This window comes from Sminthopsis crassicaudata, chromosome 1, assembly GCF_048593235.1.
Source record: "Sminthopsis crassicaudata isolate SCR6 chromosome 1, ASM4859323v1, whole genome shotgun sequence".
Classification (NCBI taxonomy): Eukaryota; Metazoa; Chordata; class Mammalia; order Dasyuromorphia; family Dasyuridae; genus Sminthopsis; species Sminthopsis crassicaudata.
The window spans coordinates 300,670,621-300,691,117 of record NC_133617.1 but is presented as its reverse complement, the minus strand read 5'-3'; the positions used below and the strand labels follow the sequence as shown (position 1 = coordinate 300,691,117).

The 20,497-nt window shown below is 33.1% G+C and overlaps 1 protein-coding gene across 1 annotated transcript in view; it reads left to right on the top strand.

Moving 5' to 3' along the window:
* Nucleotides 1-20,497, top strand: part of PHLPP1 (PH domain and leucine rich repeat protein phosphatase 1) — a 279,201-nt gene that overhangs the window by 150,082 nt on the left and 108,622 nt on the right. Inside the window, exon 4 of the mRNA XM_074279031.1 lies at nt 20,301-20,467. Coding sequence (XP_074135132.1) covers nt 20,301-20,467 — 167 coding nt within the window. The remainder of the gene's footprint in view (nt 1-20,300; nt 20,468-20,497) is intronic.

The following is a 20,497-nucleotide window of genomic DNA, read 5'->3' as shown; positions in this document are numbered from 1 at the left end:
GAAGGGGAATTGCACTCAGTTGCTGTATCTTGTTTTCTGTGTCTGCAACTTTAATAAATAGGAAATGTTGGCCTCCAGTAGTAGTCCATACTGATTCTGTGGTCTATATCAAATTGATTTTTATGAATAGACAAGAGCCTTTTCCTGATACATTTTTACAAGTAATGAGATATTTTCTTAATCAAAATAATTAAAAATAACCCACTAACTTAGAGTTTAGAATATATTTGTTTTTCTACTGGGTACTTAGACTGGTTGTGCTTTTATTCTCTTTTGTTTTTCTTCTTAAAAATTTTTTTTCAGCTAATAGGCATTTATCTTTTTCTACCTTCTATTCTTCCTCTGCTTTCACAGGGGAAAAAAAAATTAAACCCTTATAACAAATATGCATAATTAAGCAAAACAAATTATTACATTCTTCCATGTCCAAAAATGTATCTCATTTTGGACATTTAATAAATTACCTCTCTATTGGGAAGTGAATAACAACCATCATCATTGATCTTCTTACTCTACTATTGTTGATCATTGCATAAAACTTGAATTTTTAAGTTTTTCAGAGTTGTTTGTTGTTTTTGTTGTTGTTTTTTAACAGTGATGTTTGTAATTGAAAGAGAAATAAGATGAAATACCTAAAAAGTCAAGGAGCAAATGATCAAAAGAACATTTTATCCACATAAATCAGATTCCTATTGTTGCTGTTACTATTATAAGTTGTCTTTTTAGAAGCTTGCAACTTAGTCATAGTGATATGGTGATTTCAGATATGGTGATGATTTTATAGTAAAGAGAGGGCTGGTTTCAATACCAGAGAAACCTGAGTTCAAGTTTGGCTTCTGACACATGTTGGCTTTGTAATTCTAGGCAAATCTCTTAAGTCTCTAACTTATGGGGAAATTATCTAATCTAATTTGATAGAAGGAGATTTTTACATTCATAGTTCTCCTATACTAATGAAATCATAGCTCCAGTACTGCCTCTTATTAAAACTTCAAAAAGATAATGATGAATGTATTCTTTTTAGTTTTTCTGGGCAAAAAATTAGCCTGTTGGATTTAATGGCCAATTTAAGTGTTCTTATATTAAAGCTTCAATTAATTTCTCCTACTTTCCTATAACAATCTACAAAAAATAAGGCTCCATAGGGAGTCTTAAAACTATGGCTGTGAAACAAATCCCAAATGTTTTCTTGAATATAGAGTTGAAGAATGGATTTAGGCTGCTTGAGGTGGACCATTTTGAAAGCTACTACAAAGATTATATAAAAAACATTACTATATGTTTAGAGGATAAAAACTAGAAATTGAAGTTTCAGTTTTCCTTCAATGAGGTGATTCTCCCAGTGCAGTCAGGGTGAATTTGTGTGAGTTTCCTTTTAATCTGTGAGGGTCTGTGAAATGAAATTATGGGAAGGAGAGAGAAAGATAATGAGGAGAAACTTCTTTGTTAGAACCCTTTTAACTTTTGTGAAGACAGAATTTTATCACGAGTAAATCTGTAGAGCTGACTGGCTTGAAGGAAACTGAAGAGGCTGTTTTGGTATCATATTTGGAGAGAAAATAGAGAAGACAGGAAAAGGTTGGAAACAAAAAACTTTTTTCTTTATGGACTGTCGTAGCTTTCATATTGCAAAGAAAATAAAAATTGTTCTTGTGAAGAGACTTTCTTTTTCCAAATGAACTTAATGGTATGGGACAACTATTCTCAAAAATGAAGGGAAACCCTCTGTTGTTACAATGAGCGTTTGATATGACTGGCTATCATCATTGCCAGTAAAATATTTTAAAGAATTATTGTTGTTTCATTATTAATTTCATTGTTAATGCATTGAATATTCAATAACTTTAATATTTATTCAGTCTTAGGAGATTGAGGGTAACTTATTAGGAAAGGAGGTTTCCCTATTAATAGTTGATGATCTGAGATGGGAACCCTGCTTAGTTGATTGATATGTTGAAATTTACGGATTAATGAAGAAATATACAAACACAGCCTAAATTACCCAAAAATCTAAGGATGATGAGATTAAATATGAGAATAACTCAAAGTTGATAGGTAACCTGAGTTTGGTGAGCTATATACCCTTGTTAAATGTGAGGGATAGTCTTTCAAACTGTTGCACTAAGTGGCAATTTTTATGTATTGATAACAAAAATCTATTCCCTCTAACACACAATCACCATTAACTTCTTACTGTGTGCTAAGCACTGGACATAAAAAAAAACAAACAAACAAGAAATAGTCCTTGTCCTCAAGAAGCCCATGGTCTATCATGCAAATAAGATCTATTCTGGAAAGCTTTTTTATTACCTTATCAAAAACTAAAAATGTTGATCGGGCAGAATTTTCTCAGCTAAAGTTTTCAACTTGTAAAAAGAGTTTTCTTTGAGTTGTTATTTTCTTACTATTAGATGCTTGCTACTCAGTTGTCACTGGTGACCAGAATAGCCTCAGTTTCCTCATAAAATGGACTTGGATACTTAGAGTCAAATGAATTTTCTCATGTGATTTATTGAAATTGCCAGTAATGCACAATTGCTAGCCAAATACACATCTGTGCTATAAAACCTGGATTGATTAGCCTTCCATCAGGAATAATTCTTCATATAGTAGCACTTATATACATTTATGGTATGCTGATAATTTATGTTTATCTTGATGGATCACCCAGAGGCACAACAGAATTCTGAAGAGCTTTCTGCATCACAGAGATTAAATCAGGTTCATTACATTTTAAAATGTTTTATTATATCCTAATTCTTTGAAATTTTATGTACAGTATATTAGTTTGTATTTGCTAAAGTATTTGATTAATTGAGCAAAATGCAGAGTAATAAAATTTTCCATTATTATAAAATTCAACTCTTAACAGTGAATAAGAAATATGGATTCTGTAGCACTGAATATTTTATGGTATCAAAAACATTAATTTAGCATTAAAAATGATCCCCCCCCCTTTTTTGTTAATCTGTAGTCTTGAAATTTTATTGTTTCTACCAGTTGTGAAAAGCAAGTCCTAAACAGTTTATTTGGTTTCCTTGAGCTATTCAAGTAGTAAAAGCTATTTGAGCTATACTTTCCAACTGCTTCTTATGACAAGGTCTTGTAGAAATAAATAGAAATATAGAATTGATATGAATCTATCATCCCTGTTGCTATTTGTAAGATTCATACCACTAAATTTAATCATTTTTACATATTTTCAATTAAGCCTGACTGATCATGTATTCCAGACATGGGATTTAGTTAGATATCTATATATTTGGTAGCTTTAAAGGAAATACAACAGCTGGTTCTCAGCAGTTTGGCAAGTAGTCATGCTCTTTGATGTAATAAATAGAAAAATAGAATATTGTGATTTGTTCCTTTATTGTATTCTTCTAAATTGTGTCTAACCATGGAAAAATAGTCCCTCTCCTTTGTCAAGGAAATCTCACCTTTTTGAAAAAGCTTTTTTTGATTGGATTCTCAGGAACATGCTTTGGGATTCACATACCAAAGGGTCTGTTTACATAGGTTATGCCAGTAAGGAAATGGAGAAGGAACTCAGGGTCCGGATTTGGTCTCCACCTCAGCTCAGCATTACTTTTTTTTGTTGCAGAGGAACAATATATATATGAAAAAGAGGGGTGAGGGAAAAGGAGGGGGGGAATTAAGGAGAAAGAGGGATAGGAAATAGAAGAAATAGGATAGGAAAAGGAGAGAACTGTTAGAATGATTTGTAAGTTAATTTTGATAGCTTTGTGTGGTCTCTTCTTTGAAAAGCCATGCCTTATACTTATAAATGAAAACAATATCATCTAATTTTATACTTCACATTTGGGAACTTCATTAAAGTATTTAAGGGTCCTACTGCACTTCCCCCACTCTCCTCCCCTTAGCCCAGTTAAATACAAAATTATTATCTCAAGTTTTTCAAGGACATTAGAAAAGCTTATCACTTTTAATATCTATTTAAAATATATTAAGTTTCCACAGGCCTAGGCCATTTGTGCTTCCTCAAACACATTAGGGAAAGTTACTTTGAGTGGCTTTTGATATTTTTAACTTATTTTTGGGAAATAGAGTCAAGAGAAAAATTCACATATTTCCTTTTCAGAAATGAATTTGAGGAGAGAGAGGAAAGGAAGCATGTAAGTAACTGTAACAGGCAGTTAATAGTACCCAAGGGCATTAAGGGCCAGTTGCCATTGCTTTTTATTAACTATTTTGTGACCTTCTACTTAGTTTTCAAGCTTTGATTTTTTTTTTTCCCCCTTCTTTCTCAGAACAAGCTTTTCCTAAAGGTGGCAGAGCTGATTAAGAAAATTGCCTTTTCCTTTGCATTGTATGTATTGAGAATGGGGAGAATCGGGATTAGGGTTAATGTCAATGCAGCACATGCCCTGGCAGGCCTTACCAGGCTGGGAAAGATGTTTTAGTTTGAGCTTGATATCCATATTGCCATCTAAGGCTTGCCTCTGTGAAGTTTAGAGACTCATTGTCAGACTAGCAATTGATAAAATTGGTGGGCCAGAGCAGCTTTCAAAGCATAGCATTTGGTCATGTATCAGTAGTGGGAGTACCAATTCTGGAGAAATCTGATCTTTTGAATTTCTGTGGAAGCCATGCACATAATAAGGAATAAATACAGTGGCATTTAGGGTGGAGAAAGGAGAAAAAAATGAATGTTGATTTGAGCTTTTCCTGCCTCATGAAGAATGGTTTTTAGTAAATGGCCCAACATGAATAACATGAATGACTCAAACTGCAGTCTAACTGCAGAGACAGACATAAAATCTATGTTGACAGTTTTAAAGCAGAGCAGAATAGGATAAGGGCAAGACAAATATATTGGTTCAAAAATAGAACTCAGCAGACTGGAGCAGACTAGTCATTTATTCACATAACAACCTTATATGTAGGCAAAGAAAGTACTCACAACAGTATCAAGCTGAGTTATTGGTTAGAAAGTTTACTAAAGTTCAATTAATAGAAGAGGTTTAAGTTGTTTTTAAATTCACACTTAGCTGTATTGTTTCTGGAACATTTCTACTGAAATGTCTTGAGGGTCAAATTATTTTTAGTTAGGCGATTAGTTACCAATTTCACTTTTTAAAAGATTACGTAAGAAATAATCTGTTAGTTTAAATAAAACATGCCATGTGCACCAGATTTTTTTTTTCAAGTGACTTAACAGAGTCAATATTTTGAAAGAATTTGCTTCTTTATTTTTAATGTGGTAAAGGAGAATAAAACTTGGAAAGAAAAAAAATTGGTTAGTTATATTTTTTTCCTCATTTCACTACCTTTCCAACATTATTATGCATTATTCCTTTCCATGTACTCTGTAGTCTTGTCAATCTGACCTTACTAGCCTCACATCTTTACATCTTCGTACTTTTTGTCCCATATACCTTTAAGAAACTCTCATTCTTAGAATCTCTGATTTCCTTCAGGAAGGTAGAGGTGACAACTCAGCTCAAGTGCCACCTTCTCCATGAGATCCATGGTGGTGGTCCCCACCTGCTAGTCACCCCTCAGTTTGCCTTATATGTGTTTTGTATTTGTATTTGTGTGTGTTTATGTAGATCTTGATAGATATGTGAATGTTTTCTGGTTAAAATCAATGTATTTCTGATCATAGAAGATACTGTTTTGATTTTATATCCACTATATCTAGTACCTAACACATTGTCCAATATTTAGTAGGTAATTAATGCTCATTGATTGATTGATGGATGGAAGCACATGAGTTAAATGAGTTTCCGATTAGAAAAATGTTTGTTTTTCTTTTCTTTTTTCTTTCTTTTTTTTTTTTTTTAAAGTTTCATTAATGGAAACATTTAATTTTCTGACCATTTAAATTTCTGTTAATTATTTTTTGTTAATTAAGGTTAACACTAATTTTCAAAAGCTACAGATGCCTTGAATTCAAACATTACTGTTGTAACGAGCTCAGATCTCTTGATAGGCTGTTTCATGATGATAAGCAACATGAATTGTTTGATTGCATTGATGGACCTTTGTATGTTTTGTGCAAAAGGAGGAAAGTAGACTATTTTCTCCATGGCTTCTTTCCTTTCTTTGCTTATTTGTTGTGTTGATGTCTTTGGATTTTCATCAGTAAGTATTCTAAGTATTACATGATCAATCATTTTTCCCATGATTCTTTTAGAATGCCAAATGCATTATCCTGCCTTTGAAATATGAATCCAACTGTCTATATTAATTTCCATGTTCATGTAGTAAACCCTACACTTCTTTTGTAAATTAAGAAGCTAAATCAAAGATAAACAAGAATGAAAACTGTATATCCCTTTAAATTGCCTGCCCTACTGATAATGAAAAATCAAATTAATTATTTTTTAAGCGGAAGGGAATGAAAAAGCATTTGTTATATATTATGTGCAAAGCAGTATGCTAAAGAGTACAATAAATATAGAAAAGTCCTTGCTGCCTAGGAGCTAACATTGTCAGTGGTAAGAGAATACATGTAGGATGCAATGTTAAGCCACATGGAAAAGCCCATTGAGTGTAGTGGCAAAGCAGATGATAATTTGTCTTTTTTAATGTTGTTTCCATTGATAAACTCTATTGGTTTCTGTTGTTGAGCCATTTGTCAATGCCAAAGATTTTGGTGGTTACAACTTTATTTTCCAGTCTTCAGGAGCTGTGACTGGAGTAATTGTAGAGGTCACATGGGACATATATGGACTTTGAATTATATATTTTGAAAACAACACCTTAGATATACAACTTTTAACTATACAAATTTGTAGCATAATTTGTTCAGCTTTTTGGCATGATCTAAGAAATTCCAAGACATTTGTTATTTTAATAGTTTGATGCCAAGTCATGATAAGCTATTGTTCTTGAGTTGTAACAATTCCAAAACGTTTAACTTATTCTCTTTGCCAGTGGTAGAGTGAAACTTTGCATAGAAGGAAATGAACACCTAAACCATGTATCCTCGAAAAAAAGATTATTTACTATTTTAAGAAAGACTCTTTCCACCTTCAACCACGTTCCTGTTGAATATAAGCTTACTTTTGGAAAACAAAATTAAGGAAAGAGAAGGAACTCTTTCAGAATTTTTAAATTTTGAAATTAAATGAATAAAAGTTTGGTTGGGCAGTCAAATAAGGTTCTTTTTAGTATAATCCACAATTTTCAATTTTTTTTTTTTTAAAGCCAGGGAGATTGCTAAGGGACATTTTCTGATTCATTGTTAAGTACTTTCTCACTTGCTCAAAATAATTTATATTGGGTTATTCTGTATGGCACACAAATGGCAGAATTTGTATTCCAGAGACTTTCTTTATATGACAAAAAATGGAGAGAATTTTGTAGCTGGTTTCCCTTTTTTTCTTTGAAATGTTTCCTGATTTTTTGCTTTATTAAAATAGTCAATTTTTTGAAGGAAGGGTTACATTTGTGTGAATTACCTCTTAGCTTATTTGCTCCAGAACGATTTCAAAACCTTCTTCACTAGGTGATTTGATTGAATTAAACTCTTCCCTAAGATATCCTTCCTTTCTTTGGTAAGTGAACTTCTTTGTAATATTTGTAGCATCATATTATTTGTTTGGGAAACTGAAATATATTTGATCATACAAAGTATAATCACTTAACATTTGGTCTTACTTTTTAAAGTTTTATTGTGGTCTTTTATATTATATATATACTATAGTTATATAGCCTTATAAGCACCATCTCCACTGAGTCCTTCAATATAATGGTGAAAAACATTTAAACAAAGCCAACCATCTTTGATTGTGTCTGATGTATTTTGCATTCTGCATTAATTGTCCCGTACTTCTCTGTTGAGATGAAGGAGTTATCTTTATTAAGGAGTAATTTCTTTATTAGTTCTCCAGAACTACCTTTTATTTCATTCTTTTGTCTCTGATTTGTATTTTTTCTTTTTCTTTTTTTTTATTTGTTCATTCAGGTCTTCCTATGTCTCTCAGAATTCCTTATTTTTTATTTCTTTTGCTTCAGTAATATCTTATTGCATTCATATACCATAATTAGTTCAGCTATTCCTGGTCAGTGTGCTTTCATTTCTTTAAAGTTGTTTTTTGGTATATAGATAGTTAAATGGCATTATGAGTAGAATGCTGTACTTGGAAGATAGGAAGTTTTGAATTTGAATCCTGTCTCAGATACTTTCTAGCTATGTGACCTGTGGAAAGCTTCTTATCTCTCAAAGTCTAAATTTCCTCTGTAACATTGAAATAATAATCAGCATCTGGCAGAGGGTTGTAATGAGATACTGTCTTATGATATCATATTCATAAAGTGCTTTGAAGATCTTAATGCTATATAAATGCTATATATTATTATTATTATTATGTCAAAGACCTTTTTTTAACTATTGATCTCCTCAGCCACAACTTTCTTATTGAGCACCTATTGTACTAAGGCAGTACAAGAAAAGTATGAGAGAGATTGAGAAGGAAAGAGAGTGTTTCTCTGACCACAAGATGCTTTTGAAACTCGGAAGACTTGAGGAGACATGTGTGATGCACCTTCTTAATTTTTCTCCATGGACCCTTACAGTGCCTTTAAATTTACTTAGAGTCTCACCTGGTAAGATCATATCTAACCCAGATGGATAAGCTGCATGAAGCAGACATTGTGAAGCCATGCTGTCATCAGTTCATGCCTCCAACAGACTATACCCTTCCTTGGAACCTATATCTGGTCAGCAGAGGATTACCCATGTCCCCTCAAGGCTCAGTGACCTCCTGTTATGTCTTGGCCGTGAATTAATCTTTTCTCTGGGCTTATATGTTTTTCTCTCATTTAGTTTTGACATAAAATCCCACTCACTTATGCTTGTGACCCCTTCCCCCACAAACTGAAATGCTCATACCAGTTTCTAACTTGATTATTTTATGGTACAAAGGAGTAGGCAGTTAGCTAGCTGTCTATGACCAGATCATCTGAATTCTTCTTTCTTCCAGTTGTTGCCTTGCTCCATGGCACATGCTTCTTTTTGGTGGACTCTTTGTATCTATAACTTACAGTCTGGAAACCTTGCAAAGCTCAGCCAGCTATCACCTGAGGGAATCAATCACCTACATTGGAGATGTTTCTCTTGCACTTGCATTCCCTGCATGTCCAGACTTATCTGGGTGTAAGCATTAGGATCATTTTATTTGGATTACATGTACAGCCTTGGGCAAAAACGGAATTAGTGGTAGCTGCTGTGGCCACCTTGGCAGGTTGCCATCTTTCCACTACCATCAACTATTTTTCTTAGAATATTATTGACAAGTTTCTAGGTGGCTTGGAAACCCCAAAGCTCCCACATAATATCTTCTCATTTGTTTCCTACTTGTTAATAAGGGTTCTATTCACTAATTAGTTAGCACATGTGGGTAGTCCAGAATGAGAAGAGTTCTAAGACTTAAAGCTTAATATTTTCTTTTTCGGTTGCCCAAATGTGTTATTGAATAGAAAATTTAGCTCTTTTATTTGATCTCTTTGGGTTTAGACCTAGTAGGGGTATCACCAGGTTAAGGATATGCACAGTTTTAATAGCTTTTCAGACGTGATTCTATATACTTTCCAGAATGGTATCCCAGTTCATTGCTCTATCAACATTTCATTCATGACTTGTTTTCCTATAACTTTTTAGGATTTTTCATTTCTTTGTTTTTAAATTAACTCTGCCAGTTTAGTGGATGTGAGGTGGAACTTAAGTTATCTTCATTTGCTTTCTCTAATTATAAGTGATTAGAACATTTTTTTCCCCCCATGGATAGCTTGGATTTCTCCCTTTGAAAACTATTCCTATCCTTTCACCATTATCATTTGGGGAATAGCTTTTATGCCTACAAATTTGAATCAAAGGAATTATCAGAGATACTTTCTGCAAATCTCCCCTCCACCAAGTTTCTTGCTTTTCTTCTAATTTTAGTAGCAATAGTTTTGTTTATGTAAAAGCTTTTTAGTTTTCTATAACTAGTATTGTGTACTTTAGTTTCTGTGATTCCTTCTATGTCTTCTTTGGTAATGAATTCTTCCCTTATCCATAGATCTGATGAGAAATTTCTAATTTGCTCCTTTAACTAGTTTTATGAACCCAATTGCAGCTTATTTTGGCTTGGGGTAAGAAATGGTTTTCTATACCTGGTTTCTTCCAGATTGCTTCAAGAGAAGCATAGAAAGGTAAATGGGAAAAATATGTATTATTTAAAGGTTAAACTGTTTACATCCCTAGACTGGAAAATAGTATCTGTAACTCTTGAGAATTATATCTATTACTGGGGCAGACAGAAGGGGGCATCACATAGACAAATGGTTATGAATGGACTCTGATGTGATGACATTAAAAAAAAAAAAAGACATTAAGGGGTAGGAATAGATCTCTACTGGAAAAGAGGAAAGGAAAGGTATAATGGGACAATTAGATCACACGAAGAGGTGTGAAAGACCTTTTACAATCTAGGGAAAGAAGGAAAGTGGGGATGAACATTGAAACTGGATCTCATTAATTTTGACTCTAAGAGAGAATAACTTAATCATTCAGATAGGTATAGAAATTTATCTCAACCCTATAAAGAAGTAGGAGAAGAAAGAGGAAAAGAAAAGGAGGGACAGGATAAAAGGGAAGAGGGTAGAAACACTAGGGGGAAAAGTAACAGAAGTAGGGAAGTGGTGACAGAAGATAAGGTAATAGATGGAGTGGGTTAAAAAAAAACTATTAAGAGAAGGGAAGGGGTGATATAGAATAAGGTAGTGGGATGAATATAGGATGGAGGGAAATGTGAATGGGGTAAACTCTCCCATAAAATCGAAGTGAATAGCAGAGTGGATTAAAAAACAGAATCCTTTAATATGATGTTTACAAGAGACACATTTGACCCAGAGAGACACATACAGAGTAAAAATAAAATGCTGGAACAGAATTTATTATGCTTTAGCTGAAATAAAAAAAAGCAAGGGTAGCAAATCTGATCTCAAATAAAGCAAAAGTAAAAATAGATGTTATTAAAAGTGATAAGGAAGGAAAGTCCCTCTTGATAAAGGGTACCATATACAACGAAGCAGTAACAATATTAAATGTATATATACCAAATGGTAGAGCCTACAAATTTTTAGAGAAGATATTAAAACATTACAGGAAGAAATAGATAGCAAAACTATATTAACGGGACTTCAACCTTTCCTGCTCAGAATCAGACAAAATGTAACCATAAAATAAACAAGAAAGAAGCTAGGGAGGTTAACTGGAAGCCTAGAAGACCTAGAGATGATAGACATCTGGAGAAAATTGAATAGGGACAGAAAGGAACACGTCTTTTTCTTGGCAGTAAATGGCACATACACAAAAATTGACTGTGTTGGGACATAAAAAACTCACAATTAAATGTAGAAAGGCAGACTTAGTAAGTGCTTCCTATTCAGACTACAGTGCAATAAAAACTATATTTTATAACGTACCAAGGAAAGATAGTCAAAAAACCAGTTGGAAATTAAATAATCTACTATTAAAAAATAAATGGGTCAAACAACAAATCACAGAACCAATCCATAATTTCATCCAAGATAATGACACAGCATACCAAAACCTATGGGATACAGCCAAAGCAGTTCTTAAGGAAAATTTATATCTCTAAATAGCTGTGCGAATAACAGAGAAAGAAGAAATCAGTGAATTGGGCATTCAACTGAAAATTTTCAAGCTAGAACAAGAACAAATTAAAAACTCTCAATTAAATACTAAATTAGAAATTCTGAAACTGGGACACTAGTGCATTGTTAGTGTGGAGTTATGAAATTATCCAAACATTCTGGACCGCAATTCGGAACTATGCCCAAAGGACTATAAAACTGTACATATCTTTTGACCCAACAGTGTCATTACTGGGTCTCTATCCCAAGGAAATCTTAAAGGAGGGAAAAGGATCCATATGTGCAAAAATGTTTGTAGCAGCTCTTTTTATGGTAGCAAAGAATTGGAAAATGAGTAGATGTTCATCAATTGGGAAATGGCTGAATAAGTTGTGGTATATGAAGATAATGGAAAATTATTGTTGTATAAAAAGTTATGAACAAGCTGAATTTAGAAAAAGCCTGGAAAGATTTATGAACTGGTGCTGAGCAAAACAAATAGAACCAGGAATACATTTTATCCACAAAAAAAAGATCAAGTATGAAAGACTTGGTTCTTCTCAGAGGTTCAATGATCAAAGCAATCCCAATAAACTTTGGACAGAAAATGCCATCTGCATCCAGAAAAAGAATTATGGAGACTGAATGTAAATCAGTACATGCTTTGTTCACTTCTTTTTTTCTTTTAATTATCTCTCCTATGTTTTTTCCTTTTGCTCTGATTTTTCTCTTTCAACATGATTCATAAAGCAATGTGTATTAAAAATAAATACATTTTTAAAAATTAAAATTTTTGTGTGTATCTTAGCAGGCAGACTCTCAAATATTTTAAACTTTTCCATTGTTATTTTAAATGACATTTATCTTTTATCTCTTCCTGTTGGGTTTTGTTAGTAAAATTCAGAAATGCTGTTAATTTAAGTGGGTTGATTTTATATCTTGAAATTTCACTGATATTGTTTTAGTTACTTTTTTAGCCAGTTTTCTAGAGGTCTCTTAATTAACTATTCTATGATCTTTAAAAAGTGAAAATTTTGTTTCTTTTTTTTGCCTATGCTTAGCTCCTCAGTTTCTTTTTCTTGATATAATATTTTGTTTTTGTCATTAATATGATCATTATGTTTTTTTTTTTTTTCTTCTTCTTAATATTGGACCAGCCCTTTGTTCTTGGTGGAATTGTATCACATTTGTAATATATTGACATAGTTTTCTTGCTAATACTTAAAAAAAAATTTTTTTCGCATCCATATTTATTATAGATAATAGGTATATAGTTTTTCCTCCTTTTTTTTCACCCTTACTGGTGGCTAATTATTCTTTAAATGCTTAATAGAATTTGCTTGTTAATGATCTAGACCTGGTTTTTTTTTTTTTTTGTTTTGTTTTGTTTTTTTGTTTTTTTGTTTTTTTGTTTATTTTTGTTTTTTCTTTAGAAATGCATTTATGGTTTGTTCAGTTTCCCTTTTGAAAATTTAATTGCTTAAGTCCTTTATTTCTTGTATTAACCTTGAGCATTTTATATATGTTTATAAACATCCATTTCATTTAGATTGTAGGTTTTTTTTTGGCATGTAATTGATCCAAGGTTATTCTTATCCATTCAGTAAACCAACAGATATGTTTTAAGTATCTACCATGTGGAAGATATTAGGCTAAGATATTAGGCTTATACATACAATAAATAAACCCTCCTCACCAGGAGTTAACATTCTAACAGGTAAGCTAATAAAGACATATATAAGTATGTTCAGGATAAATATAAAGAGAATGGATAGAAATAATTAGTCAAATGTAAGGTTGATTGAATAAGCACTGAAAATTGAGGAATCAGATTCAGGCTGTAACAAATCTAGTATGAAATCCCTAAATCTTTCAGTGAGCAACCGGCAAGGAAATCTTCCACTTCTTTGTCAGATGGGTGAGTACAGTTTAAATTTACTGGCAGAGACAAATTTGAAGAGAAAAAGAAATAAGTGAGGGTAGGATGCAGATGGGGATAAAGATGATCCTGCTCATTTTCCCTATTGATAAGGGGAAAGAGTAGGGTTGATTTACTCTTATGTATAAGAGCTGATATCTTTTCCCCCTTTTCATAAGCTGGACATACTTTTTTTTCTCTCTCCATCTTTCCTTGTTATTGCCTTCTTAAGTTTATTTCCCCAGATAAAGGCAGGGAAAATCCCAAGTTCTTAAAGTGGGAAAAGGACCTTGGAAATCATTTAGTTCCAACATCTTTCTGAGACCTGGAACGTCCATTGATTTGCTCCCCACCTTATGGCTAACGAATGGCACTGCTGAGATTTCATCTTGAGCCCTGAAACTCTTTGTTCCATGTTCCTTATATTCTGACAGGTGGGCTCTTGGCATGATTTACAGTATTTTAAAGTCAGACAATTCTTTTAGCAGTACTATGCCTCATTCCAGGGTTGTTGCTGTTGTGTTTTTTTTTCTCATTCTCCTTCATCTCTTTCTTCATGATGGACAGTTGTGGTGTCAGAACATTTTGTTGTTCATTTTCACTTGTGTCTAACTCTTCATGACTCTATTTGGGTTTTTCTTGGCAAATATATTGTAGTGGTTTGCCATTTCCTTCTCCAGCTCATTTTATGAATGAGGAAACTAAAACAGATTTAAATGACTTGCTTAGAATCACATAGATAGTATGGCCCAAGGCTGGATTTGAACTCATTTGTATGATTCTTCCTGACTAAAGGCCCAGCACTCTATATGCAATTATCCCAGACTTGAAGATTTACAGAATAGATGTTTAGAACATTAGAGATGTTGGAAATAATTTTCAACTGCATACTGCCATCATTATGGACATTATACCATTGGTTTTTACAGCCCTGCTTGTGTTGGTCATTGGCTGAGTATTCCTTTTGTAGCCCAGAGTGCTATGGGGCATATGTCCTGCACACAGAGTGACAAGAATAGCAGCTGGAAGTTGTCACCAGTCAGAAATTATTTGATGGTATGTGATAAGGGGGAGTGAAGTGAAAATACAAGAGAAATAAGAAGAAGCATTCCATTTCCTCTCCTTTCTTCTCATGAGACTAGAGAAAGATATGATTTGTTTTGATGACAGCATAATGTACTAAAATGAATGCTGACTTTGAAGTCCAAGATTTGAGCCTCCATTTTATGAATTGTTAGCTCTGTGATGGTGGCCATTTAACTTGACTGAGCTTCCATTTTCTCACCTGTATAATGAAAATAATAACATGCAACCCACTTTACAGAATTGTTTTGAAAGATAACAGATAAACTGCTTCAGAATCATAAAATTCTATATTGTAAATGCAAGATTGTGGTGATTAGTTCACATGAAGAATTGTGAACTAAGGCTCTAGTTCAGAAGATTCAATCTGAACTTTTGAGTTTTTAAAATTGCTGAATATTAATTAATACTTTTGACACTTCCTTAAACATAGGCCCTCCCCTTAAAAAACAACAGTGAATTTTACAGCTATTTTCACACTTAATTTATAGGATTAAGCTAATCTCAATTAATTTGATTTGAGTGCTAATTCCTGTTTGGAGTCCTAAATCCATTTAAAAAAAAAATCATGATTGAAGACCTAGGGAATAAGAAGCTACTCAGCAAGTATTTAAATGCTTACTATGTGTCAGGCACCATGCTAAGTTCTGGGGATGCAAAGAAAGGCAAAAATAGTCTCTGCTCTCAAAGAGCTCCCATTTCTAATGGGGGACATATAAACAACTGTATACAAGATATACTGGAGACAATCTCAGAGACAAGACAGTAGGAGAGGCAATGCAAATTAAACTAATGCAAACTAAAGACCTATTCCATGAAGTTAGCTAAGTTCTAATTGATTCTAAGAACTTTTATTAGATTATATCTCTAGTATATGGTACTTGTATATTTTTATTAGATTGTATCTAGTATATGTTACCTGTATATGAAATGCATATTAAATATCTATTCCATAAAGTTAGCTAAGTTCTAATCGATTTTAAGAACTTTTATTAGGTTGTATCTCTAGTATATGGCACTTGTATACAGTAGGTATATACTGCTATAGCTAACATTTGTATCCTATTTCTGCCACTTACTATTTGCATCATCTTCAATAAGTCACTTAACTTCACTGGGCCTCAGTTTTCCTCATTTGTAGAATGAGGTGTCTGGACTTGATAACTTCTATAGATCTATAGATCCTTCCAGTCTCAAATATATGAGCTTAAGTGGGATGACTTTATTGAATTGGTACTATTAGGTTCACCCATTCCAGTGACTATTTAAGTTTTTATGTATATCATTCTATGAAAAGAACAAAACTTTTGAGTCTAGTCTAGTTCTTATTGGAGTTCAACATTTTACACAACAAGTGTCATTTACCCATTGTTTGAATGTTCCTAGTAGAGTATCTTCACTGCTTCCATGGCAAGCCATTTGAATTTTGGACAGATTCAATTTTTAGGAAGTTTTTCTTTACATCAAGTGTAAATCTTACTTTTTTTTGGGGGGGGGGGAGGCTTTTAATCATTTTATTAACAAGGCCATCAGGCTATTTATTAGAAAGAATGGTCATTTTGCCATTTCTTGTAGACCAAAGATAAACACTTTATCAAGGGTTTCTTGGAACTTATGATGGGAGACAATGTGAAAGGGGGGAAAATAGTAACAAAATGTCTTGACAAAAATCAAAGTGGGCAATCACCTTTGATAACATTGACTAAATCAAAGAGAGTAGTTACCTTTGATAAATAAACCTTACAGATAAAAGACACAAAGATAAAAGTAGTAAATCTGGCTCTTGACATCCCTAATAATTGTTCGTTTTTCTGTCACTGGGTGCCAAGCAGAACAAATTTAATCCATCTTCCACATGCTAACCTTTAACTTGAAGATAAGCTTTTTTTTTCTTTAGGTTAAACATCTTAATTTCCTCTAAACTATTCTGATATTATGAGCAACATCTATCTCGGGGCCTTTTGTGCTACTATCTATATACTCACTAATGTTTTTCCCTAAATGTGATACCCTGAATTGTTGCCTTCTTGTTTTGTAACTTGAATATAATTTATACTTGAGAGCATTATGTAATTATGCCCAAAAAGCTATAAAAACTCTTTTATCCAGCAATACTACTACTACTACTAGGTGTATACGTCCAAAGAGAATTTTTTTTTTTAGAGTAAAGCAAAGTTTATTTTACATTTTCACGAGAAGGGCGCCCCATACTTCTAGCAGACTTTGGAAGAGAGGAAGTGCCTCCTGTGGGCAGGACAGCACTTTTAATCTCTAATGCAAAACACCCCCTCCCACCACTGACTCTCATCCTCATTGGTTGAGAGTCTTACATTCTAAACTCGAGATCTACCCACAAAATTGAACTTGACCAATAAGTACATAGTTGCCCATATTTGATTGAAATAGGAAGGAGATTGTGTCATGGGAGGATTGCAGGAAGGGGACTCAATTATGCCCTTGAATCAATGCTCAGAGTCCTTCAGGCCTACTCCAACTCTGAAGTAGATGAAGCCTTACTTGATTTTCACAACTGTCTTGAAAGATCTCACCTCATGTCATTCAGTCCTTCCTCTTATTTTGTACACTGAGATCTCTTCAAATTTTTGTAACATAATTTCACATTCCCAATGAATTCCTCACTTCCTTCTGGTTCCTGTTGCCCTTGGGCCACCAGCTCCACCCTTGTCCTTTTAACAACATCCATCTAACAGACCCTTCAGCTTTCTCTTCCAACCTGATCATTCCAGATGAGTTTTGGACATTTCTGGTTATTAATCTGATCAAACAAGGGATGCAGATAGGGAGTAATATAACCCCACTAAGGGCTATAAGGCCAAACCAAAAGAGCTGCTTCCACCAGCTTTCCAAACCAGGACCACCAAGAAGTATTGAACAGTGAGGTCTGAGTCTGTACAGGAAACACGAGCAAGTTTCCTAATGTTCTTAGGGATTTTTCTTACTAGATTTCCAGGTCATCAATCTTTATACAACATGTTGATAAATTTAGTTTAGCACAAACTCCCCTTTTCTCAGCCAGCAAATAATCCAACACAAGTCTGTGTTCTAAAATAACCTCTCTGGTTCGAGTAGCTTCATTAACCAAAAGATCTAGTGCCTCAGCCATGATTGGTGATAATGTCTACAGCTGCTTGAAGCCCAAATATCCTGTTCAACATATATATTGGGGTTCTATATCCCCAACCAAAGAGAATTTTTAAAAAACAAAAGGATCTATATGTATAAAAATATTTGTAGTAGCTCCTTTTGTTCTGGCAAAGAACTGGAAATTGAAGGGTTGTCTATCAATTCAGGAATGGCTGAACAAGTTGTGATATATGGATGTAATGGGCATACTATTGTGCTGTAAGAAATGACAACACAGGATATTTTCATCAGAACCTGGATATACCCAAACTGATGCAAAGTAAAATGAACGCAACTGGGAGAATACTATATATAGTAAAAGCAATATTGTAGGATGATCAACTATAAATGACTTAGCTGTCCTAAGCAATATAAAATTCCAAGACAGTTCTAAGTAATTTGGGATGAAAAAAATGCTATCCACTTTCAGAGAAGGAACTCATGAAGTTTGAATACAGATTGAAACATATTAAACTATTATGCTTGGATTTCTATAGTCTTTATGTTCTTTATAGCATGGCTAATATGGAAATGTTTTGTATGACTATACATGTATGATCTACATCAGATTGTTTGCTATCTCAAGGAGGAGTAAGGGGAAGAAGGGATGGAAAGAATATGGAACTCAGAATTTAAAAAAAAAAGAATGTTAAAAGAAGAAGAGAATGAATGAATTTATCTTGTTAAATTGCTCTCCTGATTAGTTGGATTGGTTCACTGTTAGGATTACAAGGTGATAACTCAGGTTGTCTAAACAATTCTCTACCTCAGAGTTCCCATCTTTAGGAGTTTACACTTTTAGACTTCTGAAAAGAAGTTTACACCTTTAAAAGGAGTTCTGAAAAGGAGTTTACACAACCTTTAAGAGGAGCAAGTTCATTGGTTGAAGTATTTATTCACTTTATTCACTTTACCATTTAGCTGTGTCCCTAAAAGGAAACTTCCATTTATTCCTATTTTTTTCTGGTATTTTTAATGGGAATGAGTGTTACAGTTTGTCAAAACCTTTTTCTCCATTTCTTGAGATAATCATGTATTTTATCAGTTTTGTTATTGATTAAGTCAGTTATGCTGATAGTTTTTCCTATTATTGAACCAATCTTACATACCTGGAATAAATCCCACCTGGTCATAGTAAAATGATTTTTGTGATATATAGCTATAATCTCCCTATGCTGCATCAATATCTACTAGATAAATTGATCTATGGTTTTCTTTCTCTGTTTTGCTCCTCCTGGTATAGATATCAGCACAATATTTGTGTCATGAAAGGAATTTGGTAGGATTTTTACTTCTTTTTCCAAATAGTTTATATAATGTTGCACAGTTATTCTCTAAATGTCTGGTAAAATTTATTTGTGAATCTATCAGGTCTTAGGGATTGTCATCTTAAGGATCTCATTGATGGCTTCAATTTCCCCCTTCTAAAATAAGATCATTTAATTATTTATATGTTTTATATAATTCTTTACATTTATATAATTATACAGTATTTATATAATTAATAACGATTTATCTGGCCATTTTATATTTTGGTAAATATTCATGCATTCCACTTAGATTAGCAGGTTTATTGGAATATAATTGGACAAAATAGCTCTTAATAATTTGAATTTCATCTTCTTTGGTGGCAAATTCACCCTTTTCATTTGATTCTTTAAATTTAATTTTCTTAGAACTCTGGGGGATGACTATCAACCACTACATAGAAATCCCAATCCCTCATATTTTGTCCGCCTGCATTTTTTATTTCCTTCACAGGCTAATTGTACACTATCTCAAAGTCTGATTCTTTTTGTACAGCAAAATAACTATGGACATGTATACATGTATTGTATTTAATTTATACTCTAGCATATTTAACATGTATTGGTCAACCTGCCATTGGGGGGAGGGGAAAAATTAGAACAAAAGGTTTGGCAATTGTCAATGTTGTAAAATTACCCATGCATATATCTGGTAAATAAAAACTATTAAAAAATTGATTTTCTTCTTTTAAAAAAATCAGTGTTTTGTCTAGTTTATTGTGCTTTTCCCTTTCATAAAATTAAGTTCTAGTTTCATTTATCAATTCAATGATTTTCTCATTTTCAATTTTTTAAATCTCTGCTTTGATTTTCAAGATTTCCAATTTAATTGGTAATTTAAAATTTGATCTTTTTCTAGGTTTTTTTTTTTTTTTTTTTACTTACATAGTTAATTCATTGATCTTCTCATTCTTTAATTTAGTGTGTTACAGGCATTTTGTAAAATAATTTTCCCCTAAGTACTTCATTGACTGCATCTCATAAATTTTGGTATGTTATCTCCTTGTTTGTCATTCTTTTTAATGAAATTTTTGTTATTACATAATTTAGTTTCCAAGTAATTTGTACTCTGTGTTTTCCTGGCCCCTTACTGAATGTAATTTTCATTATGAACTGAAAAGGACACATTTACTATTTCTACTTTTGTGCACTGGATAGTGGAATTTTTATGTCCCAATACATGATGATTTTTTGTGAAATGACATTTCATAGTAGTGATATTGAGTCATATTTTTCTCCAGGTTGCCTCACAGCGTATCAGCTCAGTGGACCTTTCCTGCTGTAGCCTGGAACATCTACCTGCCAACCTCTTCTACAGCCAAGACCTCACTCATCTCAATTTAAAGCAAAACTTCCTAAGGCAAAATCCCAGTTCACCAACTAGCAGAGGACTTGGTGAACTCAAAAGGTAAGGGAACAAAAACTTGTTGGTTGATGA